We start from the raw sequence: 19,783 nt of genomic DNA, 5'->3' as shown, positions 1-19,783 counted from the left end.
TGTGATGACATCGGAGGGGCTGCTGCTGCTGAGAGAGATGCTCTGAAACAGACAAGTTTTCAGAGCAATATGCAATATGATCTGTGTGCTCTGTCTGCATACTGTAGATACTGATGATGACTGCAGTTTCATTCCTATGAGAGACACTTCCTACAGGCAGCTGCACATCATACCAAAATGAAAGCACACAGCAGCCTTTCTCATATAGCCTAGATAGCAACATAGTCTCATATAGCCTAGACAGCACATCCAGAACAACTCATAACCCGGAAGCAGTAGGGATATGAACCGGCGGCCATATTTGATTTTTCCTGGAGCAATAATGGATAAAAAACACTAAAAAAGGCACACCAGAGCGGCAAAATTATCGGGTAGAGCATTTATTCTTTACAAGCTATCGACTGATACGTTTATTTTGTGTGAAACGTTCATCTCTGGTTCCCTTTAAGCAATCCCTTCCCATGCCAGATAATTTAGACTCTTAGGGCTTGATTCAGTAAACGGTGCTAACCCAGTTAGCACGCCTAAAGACTTTGGGTGTGATAACTAGGGTGCTAACTGGGTCAGCACCGTTTACTAAATTTACATCGCGCGCAAAATCCCACACTGAAAACTTTGCATGCCCACAGCGCGGTGTGCGTGAAATGTTGCATCGCGGTGCAACGAAAACGGTGCGTTGATGCGCCTATAAGGTCGCATTGCGTGCGACTTTAACGTCACATGGTGCGACATTAAGGTTGCACCCAATGCGACCTTATAGGCGCATCGGGTGCGCTGTTTTTGCGGTGCGCGCGCTAAGTTTTGCGTGCGGGACTGTGCGCGCGATGTGAATTTAGTAAAGGGTGCTAACCCAGTTAGCACTCTAGTTATCATGCCTAAAGTCTTTAGATGTGAATTTATCATGGCTAAACTAACTTTAGGCATGATATAGGGCTTTTCACAGGCGTGCTAACACTTAGCACGGTTTACTGAATCGAGCCCTTAGTGTACATTGTCATCTTTGTTGACCACTTGTGTGTATCGGAGGATGAGGAAAGGCCAGTGTTGGGAGTGTGTAACATTTTGAACCTCTTTCTGAAGCTTGCGTACATTTTGGATTTCTTGCCTTACCATTACCCAGTATAAATTTACCTTTTTATTTTCGTGAATATGTTTCTGGAAATATACTAGAGGGCATAGGTGTCAAACACGAGGCCCGCGGGCTGAATGCGGCCCTCCTCGCCATTTTATGTGGCCCTCCAGAGCTTCAAATGTTCGTCGCTGTAAGCAGTAAAAGAATAACTGCACACAGCATTTCCACCCAAAGGAGCACACCGGAGACTGTTTCTAGTTGAAACGTTGCCAGTCTGAGGTGGAGTGTAGCAACAACACATGGTACTCCTCAGCAAAATTACCATGGGGCCCCCTCTTGGCATCCAAACCCCCTCATGTGGCAGCTTAACAAAAATACTATGGGGTAAGTGAAGGTCCGCATTTTCCCTTGGGCCTCATTGCATCTCAAAGATTCTCTGCTGAAGTACCCTGGAGCAGTTAGATATTAAACTGCTCCACTGCGCTACTCTGCAGAAGGGGAGGAACAGGCGCCCCATGGTCGCTATAGTTATGCAACTTTTGATGGCTATACGTTGAATGTGAACCCTGGGTTCTTGAATGGAAACCACTTTTGATGGCTATACGTTGACTGGAAACCCTCGGTTCTTGAAGGATATACCTTGAAGGTGAACCCTCTGTTTTTGATGGATATACTTTGATGGTGAACTCTCTGTTCTTGAAGATAATAAGCCAACTGTGATGAGTTGGCTAGATGAGCATCTGCAGAACAGCCAGTCTTGTGGGGAGGCTCCAATATGCAGTGGTTTTCTTTACCAAAGAATATCTGTAGAAAAAGAATCCTAAATAATTTAATGCATTCCACTATGTCACTACAGGGCCTCTAAGCCTCTTACCTACACACAAAGTATGGTTGACTTGGGTTGGGACCGGATTCCTAGGTAGCAGTTTGGGGCAGATTTTTGTACAGATGTTAGATTAGTGACGCATACTGTTGCTATGGAGGCGAGAGTTGTCATGAAGCATTGGGCACGGTAGAGAGGGAGGGATAAGGAGGAGAACAATGTCCACAACCTGCATTCGGCTGAGATAATCTGGCACTATGAAACCTTTGGATACATCTGGAAGGTTCAGGGGTCACCAGTCCCCTGAGCTGTAGACGTAACGTAAGCCAGTCAGCAACAACAATAAAATCCGTATCCGCTCTTGTGAACACTATTAAACGTCTCACTACAATTGCAACAGTGAACGGGTGAGGTATATTGGGCAGAAGGTGAACCCTCGGTTCTTGAAGGTGAAATGTTAAATGTGAACCCTTATTTCTAGAAGGTGATATGTTGATGGTGAACATTCTGTTCTTGAATAATAAATGTTGAATGAGAACCCTTGGTTCTTGAAAGATATACGTTGAAGGTGAACCCTCGGTTCTTGATGGATATACATTGCAGGTGAACCCCCGGTTCTTGATGGATATACATTGAAGGTGAACCCTCGGTTCTTGATGGATATACATTGAAGGTGAACCCTCGGTTCTTGATGGATATACATTGCAGGTGAACCCCCGGTTCTTGATGGATATACATTGAAGGTGAACCCTCGGTTCTTGATGGATATACATTGCAGGTGAACCCTCGGTTCTTGATGGATATACATTGCAGGTGAACCCCCGGTTCTTGATGGATATACATTGCAGGTGAACCCCCGGTTCTTGATGGATATACATTGCAGGTGAACCCTCGGTTCTTGATGGATATACATTGCAGGTGAACCCCCGGTTCTTGATGGATATACATTGCAGGTGAACCCCCGGTTCTTGATGGATATACATTGCAGGTGAACCCTCGATTCTTGATGGATATACATTGCAGGTGAACCCTCGGTTCTTGATGGATATACATTGCAGGTGAACCCTCGGTTCTTGATGGATATACATTGCAGGTGAACCCTCGGTTCTTGAAGGTAATAAGCCAAACTGTGATGGCTAGAGGACTGGGTCAGAGCATCTCCAGAACGGCCAGTTTTGTGGCAGGGTCCAATATGCAGTGGTTATATCTATCAAAAATTATCTGTGGAAAAAGAATATCTTGTATCTGTAGCCTAAACCAAGATGGCCCAAATCGATGGGCTCAACTAAGGTTTATATAGCGTTTGTAGGAGATTTTTTTATTTTCTGTGTCTTTTTCACAGTTTGCCTGTCTGTGTCATTATCTTCCCATATCTTCATCTTCATGTCATAGGCTGGGCCATCTTCTTTTGTTTAAACCCACACACTTTGCCCAAAACCTTGATGCTTCAGATATGGATAGGGCTGATCACATAGTGACTCTATCTTTCAGGAGCGCAAATAATGAGATTTGCCATTGGAGTTCTATGCATATAACTACGCCACTCCCCTCACCCCCTAACCCTCCTCCTACTATCCCTCCTCCCACTATCTATGGGTTTAATAAATACATAAATAATAAATAGTCCATGTGGACTGGTTTCCAACTGCACTGTGGTATAGTTCCCAAGTGGTCCACAACGGTTGGTCCATTGCTATTCTATTCCTTGATATGGAAGCTCTGAAAAATACACCTGCAGTTGCACAAGTAATTTTCGATGGACAAACCTGCACTCAGCAAAGATGGACATGTGTGAACAAGTTCATGCTTTTCCATAGGACAACATAGGTCTGTCCTGCATGTCTGTTAGGTCGCCGCTCGCTCTGGGAAACATCAGAACTCCTGTGAACCATCCCTTAAATGTTGTCACGTAGGGCTTAATGATGCACTGTACTGACTAGTAACAGCTTATAGTATACTGCACATTCTGGGGGTGACCTGCCAGTATCATAAAACTGAGCTAAAAACAATGGCATCCATTTGCCTTACAGATCAGGGAGCCATTTTCGGAATTTTGAACCCAACATAACCAGGAGTGCACTAACTTTTCCAGGCAGAAGAACATTTTCAAAACCAAAACCCATAATGCATCATTTCAGAATAGTGGGCAGGTGACATGCTAACACTTCTGAAGTGATGCATTTTGGGTGTTTATCAAGGGCATGGAAGTGTTATTTCTCATTTCTGAAAAACAGAATGAATCAGCTTTCTGATGGTAAGTTCTATTCTTAGTTCGTGGATGAGAAAATAAAGGCATAGATGTTCAGCAGTTGTTACCTAGTGCTGAAGTTATGTGGACAGCCACTGAAGTTCCTGATGGTTGAGTTTTTCAGTGGCTGTAACTGTTGAGGGCAGTACTAAACATCTGAACCTTAAAGAGGAACTCCAGCCTAAACAAACATACTGTCATTAAGTTACATTAGTTATGTTACTTAAAATAGATAGGTAATATAATCTCTTACCCTCCCAGTTTTAAAAGAACAGGCAAATGTTTGTGATTTCATGGAAGCAGCCATATTTTTGGTTGAAAGGAGGTGACGGGGAGCATGAGACACAGTTCCAAGTGTCCTGATCACCCCTCCCAGCTGTGTGCACTAGGCTTCAAATCCAAAATTAAAAAAAAAAATGATTTGCGCCAAAACAGCAGAATGAGAACAACAACATCAGAAATCCCATCATGCTTTGCACAGCATCAGGGGAAAATGCCTGGGTAGATTTCTTTGATGGGGCGGAGCTTAGCTTCTGTGCAGCTAAAAACGAGGCTTGGGTAAGGAAAACAAAGTACTGATGCTGTGAAACTGTTAAAGAAGCTCCAAGTCTTTTCAGTGCTGCTGAGTAGTTTTTTTAGTCTGGAGGTTCACTTTAACCACTTAAGTACCAGAGGTCTCTGCCCCCTTAAGGACCAAAGACCGCTGGTACAGAAACAGCGCAATCACGGCGGAATCCCGACGAATCCCAACACATACCCGTCGCAATCACTGTCGCACGTCGGGATCCTGGGTCTCTATGATGGCAGAGTTCCTGTGAGCCGTTCAGGAGCCGCTTTCATTGGCTCCTGACCCTGTCTATCAATGTAAGACAATGGGGGCTGCTTACATTGATGCTTACATTGAAAGACAGAGCCAGGAGCCAATGAAATCGGCTCCTGACCCGCTCACAGGTTTCTGCCCTCAGAGACAGGCAGAGCCAGTGAGCTGCGGGGATTAAGCGGCGAGATCGCTGTGTGCAGCGGCGGCTAATTGAAATCTTCGTCCTGCCAGCCAGGTGACCACCAAAACAGAGCGTAGATTTAAATTAGCTTGGTCCTTAAGTAGTTAAACCAAGGACTGGTTGGTGTTTCCGAAACACTGGTGCATTTCTTCTTTCATGGGAGTGCTGACTCTTAGTATCTTCTACACCACTGTTCCCCAACCCTGTCCTCAAGGCCCACCAACACTGCATGTTTTGTGGAAATCCACAGAGGTAGAAAATCAGCTCTGCTGAGACACTAATTACCTCACCTGTGCATGTTTGTGGTTATCTGCAAAACATGGACTGTTGGTGGGCCTTGAGGACAGGGTTGGGGAACTGTGGACACTACCGGAGATGACCTTTTGAGCCTGAAGAGTTTCCAGCACTCAAGCAACGTACTTGGCCAATATTTACATGGAGAGTTGTGATATTTGTCAGTTCTTACTGATTTTAGATGGCAAAACTGTATTTTGTGGGAGATCATAGAAACTGTTTAGGGCAAGGATGTTGAACTCCAGTCCTCAAGGGCAGGGGTCCTCAAACTTTTTTGGCACAGCTAAAATTAATTATTTCTCAGTCCATCCTAAACACTGGCATGGATCTGGCCCTCGAGGCCTGGAGTTGGACACCTGTGGTTTAGGGGACTTACCTCTCTACAATAGATCAAACATCCACACACCTACACATTTTTGTAGAAGTGCCCCCTTAATCTCCCTCTGACATATAGCTCATGAAATGGGTCATCCATCTCTGACCTTCTTTTCTTCTTTGTCCGTTGTGTTTATCATCAGGAGGAGGAGCAGAAGCAGGCAGTAAGTTGGTGCATGACTTCCATACACTGGTTGCCTCATCGCCATACATGTCTAGTGATGTCACATGCATGTCCGTCCCCACCAGCCCTGATTGGTGAATACTCCTCCTACTCCTCCTCCACTCATTTACCTCGTCTTGTCATTTTCCACCAGCGTTACAGTATTCTTGGGCACTTGCAAATTATGTTCATTAAATGGCCAACAGTATCCAGCCCTAGGAACATGCTGGGAGGGGTCTTCACATGCTGCTGCTGTTCCATTTCTTCTTAAAGGTGTTAGATGACATTGACGTCTGGGCTTTGAGGAGCACAATTCTGTTCTTCTACACTGGACTCAATCAGATCATCTTTAATAAACTCAGCTCTTACTTGCAGTAACAAAAAAGTGGACCTCACCAAACTGTTGCCATAAAGTAGAGTCCCACTATTCTCTAGAATGCTGCATGATGCCCGGATTCCTTTTAACTGTAAAAAAGGGGGGTCTAAGCCATACCATGAAGACCAAAAGCAGACTATTATTCCTCCACGACCAAGCTTTGCCGTTTGCTCTATGCATGGTAGCTTTCTTCTGGCATCTAGAAACCCTACATTATGATTGGAAAAGTATGGTTTATCGCTCGATCTAACTCGTCTCCACTGCTCACTGGTGGTGATTCAGTTCACTTTATTTGCATTTCCTGCCTCAACTGTACTGGTGAATGGAACACTAAACTCAAACTGAGAACAAAGATCCGTGCCAGCTAGGAACTTTAGTCAAACTGCTGTAAGATTGAATTTGAAGGTCCATGTATGCTAGTCCTTTCACTACTCCAGCAGATGCCTGGCATTACGCATGGGGCTTGTGTGGAGCTGTACAACAGTAGAATGTCAATTTATAAGAACTGGTGTCCATGGACCTTTGAGTTCACATTTGATGATTCATCACATTCAGCCTCATACAGACTGTTTTGAGCATGCTAGGGGTTGTGTCGCACTTCTTTGTGAGTCACCTGAGACTAAATAACCATATGGAGTGCAGAGCACCTCAACAATCGGGACAGTATCTGCTGTATCCTGCATTAAGATGTTCATCGAGATGCAATGTAATGTAATGTTACATTGCATGTAAATTGTATGCAACTTGGAATGGGCCATTAAAATTTAAGAGGAAGTTAATTTCATTGGCAAGGCACCAAGCAACAGATGTTTTGATTGTAAACTTGAGGGAAGCCCCTGGATAGTCCGCAGGCTTCACATGTCCTCCTTGACCCTGCCGTTTCTGCAAACAGATGCTTGTCTGATGTTCTTGGGTACGAGCGGCTTCCTGTTGCTGCATAGGCGTGGCCTCGCTTGTACACAAAGGGGAATGTGGCTGCGAATTACAGAGAGTCTTGGCCAGCAGTGGTGTTGTTGAGGAGGTTACAGGAAGCTTCTGGACCAGTGGCATAACAATAGCTCCTGCAGTCACTGCAGTGGCAGGGGGGGGGGGGGGGCGACAGCTGGGGCGGGGGTCTGAGGGCAGTCTTGTTTCCTAATATAATAATGCAGACAGCGAGTGGAAGCCAGAAGCCTTATAAATTGCCTGAGGATCGCATCTCCTTCACTTCCTGGTTTGTTAGCAGGTGCAGTACAGCCAGCCAATCGCCATGCGGCTTCTGTATGGTGATTGGGTGACTGCACTGCACCTGCTAACTAACCAGGAAGTGAAGGAGATGTAATTACCAGAGCAGGTTATGTATAAGGCTTCTGGGTTCCGCTGCACTTATTACATTGGGCACAAGACCAGGCCCTTCTAGCTCCTGGCCCCTGTCTCCCCACCAGTTAGAGGGGCCTGCCGGCAGATCTCTGCTGGGGGGCCTGGCCAGCTATAGTTACGCACCTGTAATAAGTGCAGTGTGTCTGTATACTGCGCTGCTTTCCTGCTACTGACCCTGTACACAGGCCCTACTGATTGTCATCAGATTGGGTGATCAGCAGGAATAAGATTTGTATTTTTTACCTATCAGTGTTCTCATGGCTTGGCACGCGGGGGCCTCAGCGAGTGACAGGTACAAGCTTCAGAGAGTCATAAATGCTGTGGAGAGGATCATCTGTACCTCCCCTCCCACCACTTGGCTTTCCCTTCTCCTCCAGACTGCGTTCCAGGGCCGCCAGGATAGCAAAGGGCCCCTCTCACCCCGGCAACTGTTATCTAAATCTCCTCCCTTCAGGGTGCCGGCACAGGTCCCTACCCACCAAGACCACCAGGCAGCCGGCCAGCTCCTTAAAGGATACCTGAGGTTACATGATGAGATAGAGGTGTGTATGTACAGTGCCAAGCACACAAATAACTATGCTGTGTTCCTTTTTTTTCTTTCTCTGCATGAAAGAGTTAAACATCAGGTTTGCAAGTGACAGTTTCTATCCAAGTCAGGACTGGGTCAGACTAAAGCGTAACCCTCTCTGACAAGAAATTACAGCCATAAAATACTTTCCTGTCAGTAAATGGCTTCTGAGAACAGGAAAGAGATAAAAAGGGTCAATAATTCAAAGATTTGAGCTCTGGCATATTTCAGTAAAGGTGTCATTAAGCAGAGACAATGAAACAGTAAAAACTTAAAGTAAACCTCCAGACTAAAAATCTACTCAGCAGCACTGAAAAGGTTTGGTGTTTCTTTAACAGTTTCAAAGCTTCAGAACTTTTTTTTTCTTACACAAGCCTCATTTTTAGCTGCATAGAAGCTAAGCACCGCCCTATCAAAGAAAACTGCCTGGGCATTTTTCCCCTGATGCTGTGCAAAGCATGATGGGATTTCTGATGTTGTTGTTCGTTCTGCTATTTTGACACACATTTGTTTTTTTACATTTGAATTTGAGATTTGAAGTCTAACGCGCGCAGCTGGGAGGGGTGATCAAAACACAGGACAGTTGGAACTGTCTCATGCTCCCTATAACCTCCTTTCAACCAAAAAGATGGCTGCCCCCATGAAATCACAAACATTTGCCTGTTCTTTTAAAACAGGGTCGGTAAGAGATTATATTGCCTATTTGTTTTAATTAACATAACTAATGTAACTTAATGACAGTATGTTTATTTAGGCTGAAGTTCCTCTTTAACAACTAGATTTAAATATAAAAGAAAACTATGGGATATCCAAAAAAAAGTCATTTTTAGGAGGAGGAGGATAGATAGAATAGAATCGAATTGTTTTTCTCATCAATTTACTTTCACTTTAGATTTCTAGGGACACTAGATCAGATCCACCCCAGTTTGACCTAGTGTCCCTATTTGCTTGCACTTGGCGAATAGACCAAATTCTGATTCTGAAAATGTATTTTAGCCGGGTGGGGTAACTGTGTTGCTAATGGTAAAAACTAAGTGTGCCCAACAGTGGGTGGTGCCACATGCGACATACTTAGTGTGCCAAGTTCCAGGCTCCCTCATGCTGGCTGCAGATGTTGTACGCATTGCACGATCTGCATGGCTCGCACACAGGAAATGACTTACTGATGTGCTCCCCAGGGGAAGCCACACCTGGAATTGTTCACCACCTAATGATTGGAGGTGACTGTGAGCCTGAAACTGAATACCGGCTCCTTTCATGTCCTGCCAAGTATCTCCCACAATGGCTGACTCTGCAACTGGCTCTGGAAGGTACATTGAGGGATCAGGTGTTCAGCAGAAGCGCTCAGTGAGAGCAGGCGGAGCCTCTGTGGATACAGCCCATCTGTACACTGAGAATAACATCTGATACAATGCTGGCTGCTTCATCACACATCTGTACTGAGTGCTGTTGCTGTGTGTTGTGTTATCCTCTAGGTGGCAGCATCACACTCTTTCTGGATTCAGTGCAAGCTTGTTTTCTCATTTCTTTCAAAACTGCTCTTAATGGATAATTTCATTTAGTATTCTAAGGAACGTTTAAAGGGCAGCCTCAGTTAAAGTGGGATAAAACTCTGACATAACAATCAATAAAAATGTGTTTTCCTACATTTTATTACCCATAAAGTTGTATCGGCTTTTATGCACAAGTAACATTGTCTATCTACAAAGTACAGTTAATCTGCTCTGAAAGCTGCCATTGCATTTTATTGTATAACTGCTGTATTTACAGTGGTGTGAATAACTATTTGCCGCCTTCCTGATTTCTTATTCTTTTGCATGTTTGTCACACTTCAATGTTTCTGCTCATTAAAAACCATTAACTATTAGTCAAAGATAACATAATTGAACACAAAATGCAGTTTTAAATGATGGTTTTTATTATTTAGTGAGGAAAAAAAACGCAAAACCTACATGGAGCTGTGTGAAAAAGAAATTGCCCCCTGAACCTAATAACTGGTTGGGCCACCCTTAGCAGCAATAACCGCAATCAAGCGTTTGCGATAACTTGCAACGAGTCTTTTACAGCGCTCTGGAGGAATTTTGGCCCACTCATCTTTGCAGAATTGTCGTTATTCAGCTTTATTTGAGGGTTTTCTAGCATGAACCGCCTTTTTAAGGTCATGCCACAACATCTCAATAGGATTCAGGTCAGGACTTTGACTAGGCCACTCCAAAGTCTTCATTTTCTATTTCTTCAGCCATTCAGAGGTGGATTTGCTGGTGTGTTTTGGGTCATTGTCCTGCTGCAGCACCCAAGATCGCTTCAGCTTTAGTTGATGAACAGATGGCTGGACATTCTCCTTCAGGATTTTTTGATAGACAGTAAAATTCATGGTTCCATCTATCACAGCAAGCCTTCCAGGTCCTGAAGCAGCAAAACAACCCCAGACCATCACACTACCACCACCATATTTTACTGTTGGTATGACGTTCTTTTGCTGAAATGCTGTGGTACTTCTACGCCAGATGTAATGGGACACGCACCTTCCAAAAAGTTCAACTTTTGTCTTGTCGGTCCACAAGGTATTTTCCCAAAAGTCTTGGCAATCATTGAGATGTTTTTTTAGCAAAATTGAGACGATTCTTAATGTTCTTTTTGCTTAAAAGTGGTTTGCGCCTTGGATATCTGCCATGCAGGCCGTTTTTGCCCAGTCTCTTTCTTATGGTGGAGTCATGAACACTGACCTTAATTGAGGCAAGTGAGGCCTGCAGTTATTTAGATGTTGTCCTGGGGTCTTTTGTGGCCTCTCGGATGAGTTTTCTCCGCGTTCTTGGGGTAATTTTGGTCGGCCGGCCACTCCTGGGAAGGTTCTTCGCTGTTCCATGTTTTTGCCATTTGTGGATAATGGCTCTCACTGTGGTTCGCTGGAGTCCCAAAGCTTTAGAAATGGCTTTATAACCTTTACCAGACTGATAGATCTCAATTACAGTACTTTTGTTCTCATTTGTTCCTGAATTTCTTTGGATCTTGGCATGATGTCTAGCTTTTGAGGTGCTTTTGGTCTACTTCTCTGTGTCAGATACCCCCTATTTAAGTGATTTCTTGATTGAAACAGGTGTGGCAGTAATCAGGCCTGGGGGTGACTAAAGAAATTTAACTCAGGTGTGATAAACCACAGTTAAGTTATTTTTTAACAAGGGGGGGCAATCACTTTTTCACACAGAGCCATGTAGATTTGGAGTTTTTTTTCTCACTAAATAATAAAAACCATCATTTAAAACTGCATTTTGTGTTCAATTATGTTATCTTTGACTAATAGTTAACGGTTTTTGATAAGCAGAAACATTTAAGTGTGACAAACATGCAAAAGAATAAGAAACCAGGAAGGGGGCAAATAGTTTTTCACACCACTGTATATGTTAAAATCTATCTAGTGATCACTTCTCAGCTGCACACATATTAGAAGCAGACAGCTCAGTTTCTGAACTTTGCTAATGTTTACTAAATGTATCTGACAAAAGAATGTAAACAAAAGATAGTGCTATCACCTCATCGAATGCTGCCAGAAGCTGCCCACTGCAGCAAGGAGCTTTCCACTGAAGAACTTAGTGCTGTGTTTAACTGTTTGAATGCTGTCCTGCTACAATTTTATTTATTTATTTTTGTGGTAGTAGATTTTATGCTGTAAATAATCTTTTAGAGCAAAGCGGGAATGGTGAGTTTCATACCTCTTTAAAATATCCCTTTTGATCCAATAACCATCCACTCAGAACCAACACTTTTTAAGAAACAAAAACAAAGTTGCCCATTAATGGTATAATTTTTTCAAACTATCAACTTTCCAATCTAATTCTATTGATAAGAGGGAAATGCATGGAAATCGATTTCATTCATAAATGGGATGGAAAAATTATAGCCAAGCTGATCATTTTGGAAGGATTGTGTCCGCAGGGAAACCCATCGATAATAGGATTGTTTGTTTTTGTTTCTTGTTTGTTGAATCGCCGCTATCGGATCAGAAAGTCGTCCGTCTATGAAAGTTGTGTTGGTAATTTATCTTCAGCCACTTCTTACAGTGCAGCATGTATTGAGCTGCTCTGAGCAGTAAGCAGACCCCACATATGTAATGAGTAATACACACATACAATTGGAGACATTCTAAGAAGAAAGCCCATGATTGATGTGCTGAGTTACATGAATTTCATCACATACATGTATGTCTGTACAGCCCCAGACATTCTGTGTTACCCCTGTCAGGGGCAGGACATTCTTTCATGGCTTGGCGTAGCTCCCACAATGCACTGTGCCTCCCCAGACATCCTGTGTCCTCCTTGTCAGCAGCAGAACATTCTCTCATGGCGTAGCTCCCACAATGCACTGTGCCTCCCCAGACATCCTGTGTCGTCACTGTCAGCAGCAGTACATTCTCTCATGGCTTGGCATAGCTCCCACAATGCACTGTGCCTCCCCAGACATCCTGAGTTGTCCCTGTCAGCAGCAGTACATCCTCTCATGGTTTGGCGTAGCTCCCACAATGCACTGTGCCTCCCCAGACATCCTGTGTTGTCCCTGTCAGCAGCAGAACATCCTCTCATGGCGTAGCTCCCACAATGCACTGTGCCTCCCCAGACATCCTGTGTCACCCCTGTCAGCAGCAGAACATTCTCTCATGGCTTGGCGTAACTCCCACAATGCACTGCACCTCCCCAGATATCTTGTGTCCTCCCTGTCAGCAGCAGAACATTCTCTCATGGCTTGACGTAGCTCCCACAATGCACTGTGCCTCCCCAGACATCCTGTGTCCTCCCTGTCAGCAGCAGAACATCCTCTCATGGCTGGGCGTAGCTCCCACAATGCACTGCACCTCCCCAGACATCCTGTGTCACCCCTGTCAGCAGCAGAACATTCTCTCATGGTTTGGCGTAGCTCCCACAATGCACTGTGCCTCCCCAGACATCCTGTGTTGTCCCTGTCAGCAGCAGAACATCCTCTCATGGCGTAGCTCCCACAATGCACTGTGCCTCCCCAGACATCCTGTGTCACCCCTGTCAGCAGCAGAACATTCTCTCATGGCTTGGCGTAACTCCCACAATGCACTGCACCTCCCCAGATATCTTGTGTCCTCCCTGTCAGCAGCAGAACATTCTCTCATGGCTTGACGTAGCTCCCACAATGCACTGTGCCTCCCCAGACATCCTGTGCCCTCCCTGTCAGCAGCAGTACATCCTCTCATGGCTTGGCATAGCTCCCACAATGCACTGCATCTCCCCAGACATCCTGTGTCCTCCCTGTCAGCAGCAGAACATCCTCTCATGGCTTGGCGTAGCTCCCACAATGCACTGCACCTCCCCAGACATCCTGTGTCACCCCTGTCAGCAGCAGAACATTCTCTCATGGTTTGACGTAGCTCCCACAATGCACTGTGCCTCCCCAGACATCCTGTGTCGTCCCTTTCAGCAGCAGAACATCCTCTCATGGCTTGGCGTAGCTCCCACAATGCACTACACCTCCCCAGACATCCTGTGTCACCCCTGTCAGCAGCAGTACATCCTCTCATGGCTTGGCGTAGCTCCCACAATGCACTGCACCTCCCCATACATCCTGTGTTGTCCCTGTCAGCAGCAGGACATTCTCCCATGGCTTGGTGTAACTCCCACAATGCACTGCACCTCCCCAGACATCCTGTGTCATCCCTGTCAGCAGCAGAACATTCTCTCATGGCTTGGTGTAACTCCCACAATGCACTGCACCTCCCCAGACATCCTGTGTCATCCCTGTCAGCAGCAGTACATCCTCTCATGACTTGGCTCCCACAATGCACTGTGCCTCCCCAGATTCGGCATGCTGGGATTCCCGTCTCTGTTTAGTTTGGGAAGCTCTCCAAGCTCTCTCATCCCCCATCTGTGTTCTATTAGTAGTTGTAGTAGCGTTTGTGTTGGTGGATTCACAAGCTTGTTTATTTACCTTTGTTTCCTCGCAGCGTGCAGCGCCGTAATGCTGCACAGAGAAATTGTGCCTGCATTATAGAACATTAAAGGGGAACTCAGAGTAAAGTTCCCTGTATTTTGGGGCGGGACTCAGCGCTACTGCTAGGCAGAGCTACTTGGAAGACACCATCTCGATTTTTAAAGCTATTTTGAAGTATCTGTAATCTTTTAGGCCTTGTTTACATTGGGTGCGTTGAGAAACGTGCAAAGGCACATTAAAAAATGTATGCGTTGGAGCGCATTTCAGTGCGTTGCACTTTTTTTAAGTGGACCCATGTGTTTACATGCGCTTCAACACTTTTTTTTTTCACCATGTTTTGCTTATTGTAGCAGTTGTCAATAAAGATTTGTCTTCATTTTAAAAAACATTTTTTAATTAGGGGTAAAAAAAACTCATGCGCTTCTATGCGTTTCTATGTACTAAAAAGCGCACCCATTAACTTGCATTGATGTGCGCTCCACAGCTTAACGCACAGAAATGCATGCCACACTACGTTTCTGTAACGCAGCTCAGCACAGCGCATAGATGTGAACCAGGCACATTAATTACATTGGAAAAGCAATACCTTGCAGAACGCACTGTGATTAGAGGGAGGGTCAGCAGTCTATGGGGGAAGTTAATCTGGGAACCTCCTCACTGTTGTGGCGGTAGCCAGGGCCGGATTTAGGCCAAGGCCGCCTAGGCCATGGCCTAGGGCACCACAGGAGCAAGGGCACCAAAGAAGCAGGCTAAACTGGTACAGCATTTGCAAGCTTGCAAATGCTGCAATGCATGTAGATCAGGCAGGCGCCTGACAGCAGTACTCGCCTGTGCAGCAGCCACCTTGCTTTCTGTGCACGTTTGCATTGTGACCGGCTGCTCTGGACTTGGGCAGCATTGGATACAGAAAGGAAGAGGAAGCTTCTGCACTGGAATTGAGTGGAGAAATGAGTGACACTGATGGCTGCTGCGGTCTGAAGGCGAGCTGGCTACCTATACTGAAAGGGGGGTGGGAAAAGAAGGGATTAAGGGAGTCAGGAAAGAGGGAAAGGGAGGAGGGGTCATCTGGCTACCTATACTGGGGGAGGTCAACAGGCTACCTATACTAAAGGGAAGGTAGGGAGGGGTCCTCTGGCTACCTATACTGGAGGGAAGGGGGGAGGGGTCATCTGGCTACCTATACTGGAGGGAAGTGGGAGGGGTCATCTGGCTACCTATACTGGAGGGGGCAGCTGGTGACAGTGGCCTTGGGCGGAAAAGAGTACAAATCCGGCCCTGACGGTAGCAGACTGGTGGAGGACACGCCTTTTTACAGCCCCCTCTGAAGAAGGGATAGAGCCTGGAGGAAACAAGCTGCAGAGAAGTCAGAGTTTTTGTGAATCAAGCTTCTTCTTACAGAAAGCTATTTATTTATTTCCATTATTGGTAAAGGCTGACGGGCTACACAGTGTATGACAGAGTCTGTTGAGTAATTCCATCGTTCCCATAAGCTAAATACTCACCTAACTGCCCAGGAAGATGGATCACGGCGCCGTCCCCCGACGATGAGTGTTCCCTGATCCATCTGCCCTGCCGGTGGGTACCGCCTGTACACAGCTTACAAGATCGCAAAAATGATCGCTCATCGCTCAACAATTGTTGGTCGTTGGAAAAAAAAATCACAAAGTTTGTGTGGGCCTTAAGAAGGTCTCCAAATCTAATACTTGTATCCCCCACCCAGTACTGTAACTAGGGGCTCTACTGCTCTCAACACCCTTGAGTGAGGCCAGACCCCACCCCACAAAGTGTAACTGAAGGACTGTAGAAGGTTAACAGAGTCAGGATAGTGGATGAGACCATGCCAGCCGGGGGTGGATGAGACCATGCCAGCCGGGGGTGGATGAGACCATGCCAGCCGGGGGTGGATGAGACCATGCCAGCTGGGGGTGGATGAGACCATGCCAGCTGGGGGGTGGATGAGACCATGCCAGCCGGGGGTGGATGAGACCATGCCAGCCAGGGGGTGGATGAGACCATGCCAGCCGGGGGTGGATGAGACCATGCCAGCCGGGGGTGGATGAGACCATGCCAGCCAGGGGGTGGATGAGACCATGCCAGCCGGGGGTGGATGAGACCATGCCAGCCGGGGGTGGATGAGACCATGCCAGCCGGGGGTGGATGAGACCATGCCAGCCGGGGGTGGATGAGACCATGCCAGCTGGGGGGTGGATGAGACCATGCCAGCCGGGGGTGGATGAGACCATGCCAGCCGGGGGTGGATGAGACCATGCCAGCCGGGGGTGGATGAGACCATGCCAGCTGGGGGGTGGATGAGACCATGCCAGCCGGGGGTGGATGAGACCATGCCAGCCAGGGGGTGGATGAGACCATGCCAGCCGGGGGTGGATGAGACCATGCCAGCCGGGGGTGGATGAGACCATGCCAGCCAGGGGGTGGATGAGACCATGCCAGCCGGGGGTGGATGAGACCATGCCAGCCGGGGGTGGATGAGACCATGCCAGCCAGGGGGTGGATGAGACCATGCCAGCCGGGGGTGGATGAGACCATGCCAGCCAGGGGGTGGATGAGACCATGCCAGCCGGGGGTGGATGAGACCATGCCAGCCAGGGGGTGGATGAATGGTACATAGACAGGTCTTGGAAAGGGATTGCACACAATCCCTTCATTTCAGGGGCTCAAAAGTAATTGGACAACTCAAAGGCTATTTCATGGCCGGGTGTGGGCAATTCTGTTGTTATGTTATTATCAGTTAAGCAGATAACAGGAACCCAAACAGAAGCTCTGCATATACACCAAAAGCAAAGCTGTTAAGTCGGAGCAGCTGACCAAAAATGAATTCAATTAGTACATGGCAAGGAAATGAACAGCGCTACTTAAAAACAGATAAGTGCCTACCTGCAAAAGAGTGCAAGCCCCACTTGTGGGATAAAATACACACCTAGCATACACATGACTTGTCTACCACTGGAGGATGTTGGTTTCCTGTAACAGCTTGCATGCAACCTATTAAGCACTCGTCCCTCCCACTGCGAAGAAGTCATCCTCCATGGGAGGGGACCTAACACTAACTAAATCATAACCTATGTATATGCATAGCCTGGGTGCGGCTAATCAAGTAAATTCAAAAATTGAAAACTGCGCAAAAGGTGGATCAGCGCATCACCAGGCCGCCTCCGAATGGCCTCGAATCAGAGGTGCGCTGAGCCTCTGATAAGAGGCCGTCGGTTTTTCTGCTGGGGACTCAGATCAATGAATGGAAACCATGTTCCCATTCATTGATCTCCGGGCTACCGGGGGGGGGGGGGGGGGGGGCACGGGAGCGTGCAGAAGCATGCATCAGCAGCGCAGCAGCCGTCTAGGAACACATCTAGGCGGCATAAATGGTTAAGTTGTGAGAACAGAATAACCCATCCGTGAAATTGCTACAATATTATTAGTGGCAAAATCTGTAGTTTGTAGTAATGTGCAGAGCCAAAATTAGAAAAAAAAAGTTTTCTCTGTCCAAATATTTATGGACCTAATGTACATTTTCAATGTATTAAAATTTTCAAACACCAAATTTTGCCTTTCTGCCAGGCCACAATTTCCGCACTCTTCAACTTTTTGGCAGAAAATGAGCAGTTTTTTTGCATTAACATTTATGTTTGTGTGCAAATTTTCACATGCAGGTTTCCAGAGCATGCAAAAGTCTGCATACAAATGCAACTTTTAATGTGAAAATGCATCCGAAAAACACATAACCCTGCATTAAACCTGCTGGCGATTACCACTAGCGTTTTGCGGGAGTGATTTTTCCGTGATTAACGCAGAAAAATCACTGGACACTGCAGCGTTTTGGGAGCGATCGCGATTAGCGGTGCTATACATTCTAATCAAGATTGCGAATCGCCGGCAAAACGCTGCATGTTACGTGTTTGCGGCTGTGAGAACAGAGGCTTACATGGCAGAGGCAGTGAGAATAGGCTTACATGGGCTTTTTAAAAACTGCTAGTGTTTTGCGCTGAGTGGGAATCGCGCAATTCCCACTCAAGTGTAAACGAGTCCACAAAGCACTGCCACAAATCGCTAGCGTTTGCTATAGCGCTTTGTAGTGAGTGCCAGGCCTAAGGCTAACTAATACTTCCAGGGAGGTTAAGCAGATGTTCTGATAACATACCTGCATCCTGTGATGTCACTTCCTTTAGGGAACCTGCTATCTGAGCTACTGTTGAGAAATGCCACTGTGCGCAAATAAGTAGTACATGTTGATTGTTTGGTTGTTTTATTTTGGGGTTTTCTAGAGGGAGGGGGGGTAGAGGGGAAGAGGGTAATGTGAATGAAGTTAGAACATTCAACTCTGCGGAGATATTTATTCTGCTGGGATTCTTACCCAGAAAGCAGCGCTGCAAGTATGATTAGCAGATAGATATCCATGCTGTTGGTTTGTGTATTTAGAATTGCTGTAATGTGTCCTTTGCCTATAATCGGTATTTGTGGTCTTGTCTTCCAGGCGCAAGCAGCAGGGTCTCCTCACTCCTCGCCCAGCCATGGCGCCAGCCGCCCCATGCCTATGCCAGTACGCTCCACCTCGGCCGGCTCCACCCCCACCCACGTACCTCAGGACTCCATAGCAGGACTGGGAGATGTACAGGAAGCTTTTGCACATGGTAAGCGCCTACTACCGTGTTTCCCTCAAAATAGGACCATGTCTTATATTCATTTTTGCTCCAAAAGATGTGCTAGGGCTTATTTTCAGGGGATGTCTTATATTTCTATGAACACACAAGTTCCTGTGCTGTCTGTGCTGCTGCCTTCCCCACTGTGCTGGCTCTAACTCTTGTGTGCCCATGTCCCCCTTGTACCTATATTTTCACTGTCTGTTTTAATATGTAAAAATAAAATTGTGGTTTTATGTATAATAATACCACCTACCCCCCTTAAAACGTCCGTAGACCTATCCTAAAATATATTACTCTAAATTTGGCCACCGACTGCTTTTTCTAAATATGTGCGTCGGACCTTTGTATTCAAAATATTTCATCCCGTCACTTTAGGTACCAGAAGAAATTTACGCAGTGACTTACTGTTGGCGGCAGACTCCATCACAAACACCATGTCTTCCCTGGTGAAGGAGCTGCACTCGGGTGAGTGATTGGCCAGCACACTCCAGACAAACATGAAAACTGCTTACCTAAAGGGCGCATCCTACCTACTCATTATCCACACCCTACAGTCCAGTTTTCTGCTACTGTCTACCCTATCGGCTGTGTTCTGACAGTTGCCAGTATCCTTTCCAACTGGCAGTGCCTTGTTCCCAGCTTCTGACACCATACTAAAGGTAGCCATACACACAAAGATTTTTGCCCAGTGGCCCCACACGATGGATTTCTCCTTATGGAAAGCAATTCAGGGAGAAATCGATTCCGTCCATACACTGCAGAACGATTTTTAGTAGGTTGCAGAAGGGAATCTAGTGAAAACCATTTAAAGGGATTCCGAGCACCTCTCATGGGCATGCCTTTAAAGGGACTCCGACCAGTACTGCAAAGTACTTAACACATTCGCGTTCCGTCGTT

General features: G+C 46.2%; 1 protein-coding gene across 11 annotated transcripts in view; it reads left to right on the top strand.

The window, feature by feature from the left end:
* Positions 1-19,783, top strand: part of DTNB (dystrobrevin beta) — a 289,602-nt gene that overhangs the window by 247,197 nt on the left and 22,622 nt on the right. For 5 of the 11 annotated variants that reach the window (XM_068279906.1, XM_068279903.1, XM_068279902.1 and 2 more), the window contains 3 exons: positions 5,957-5,977; positions 18,718-18,874; positions 19,262-19,351. In XM_068279906.1, coding sequence (XP_068136007.1) covers positions 5,957-5,977; positions 18,718-18,874; positions 19,262-19,351 — 268 coding nt within the window. The remainder of the gene's footprint in view (positions 1-5,956; positions 5,978-18,717; positions 18,875-19,261; positions 19,352-19,783) is intronic. The other 6 variants (XM_068279910.1, XM_068279908.1, XM_068279907.1 and 3 more) reach the window with 3 other exon arrangements.

Source organism: Hyperolius riggenbachi, chromosome 4, assembly GCF_040937935.1.
Source record: "Hyperolius riggenbachi isolate aHypRig1 chromosome 4, aHypRig1.pri, whole genome shotgun sequence".
Classification (NCBI taxonomy): Eukaryota; Metazoa; Chordata; class Amphibia; order Anura; family Hyperoliidae; genus Hyperolius; species Hyperolius riggenbachi.
Note: the sequence above shows the minus strand (reverse complement) of the source record. Positions and strands in the feature narration are given on the sequence as shown.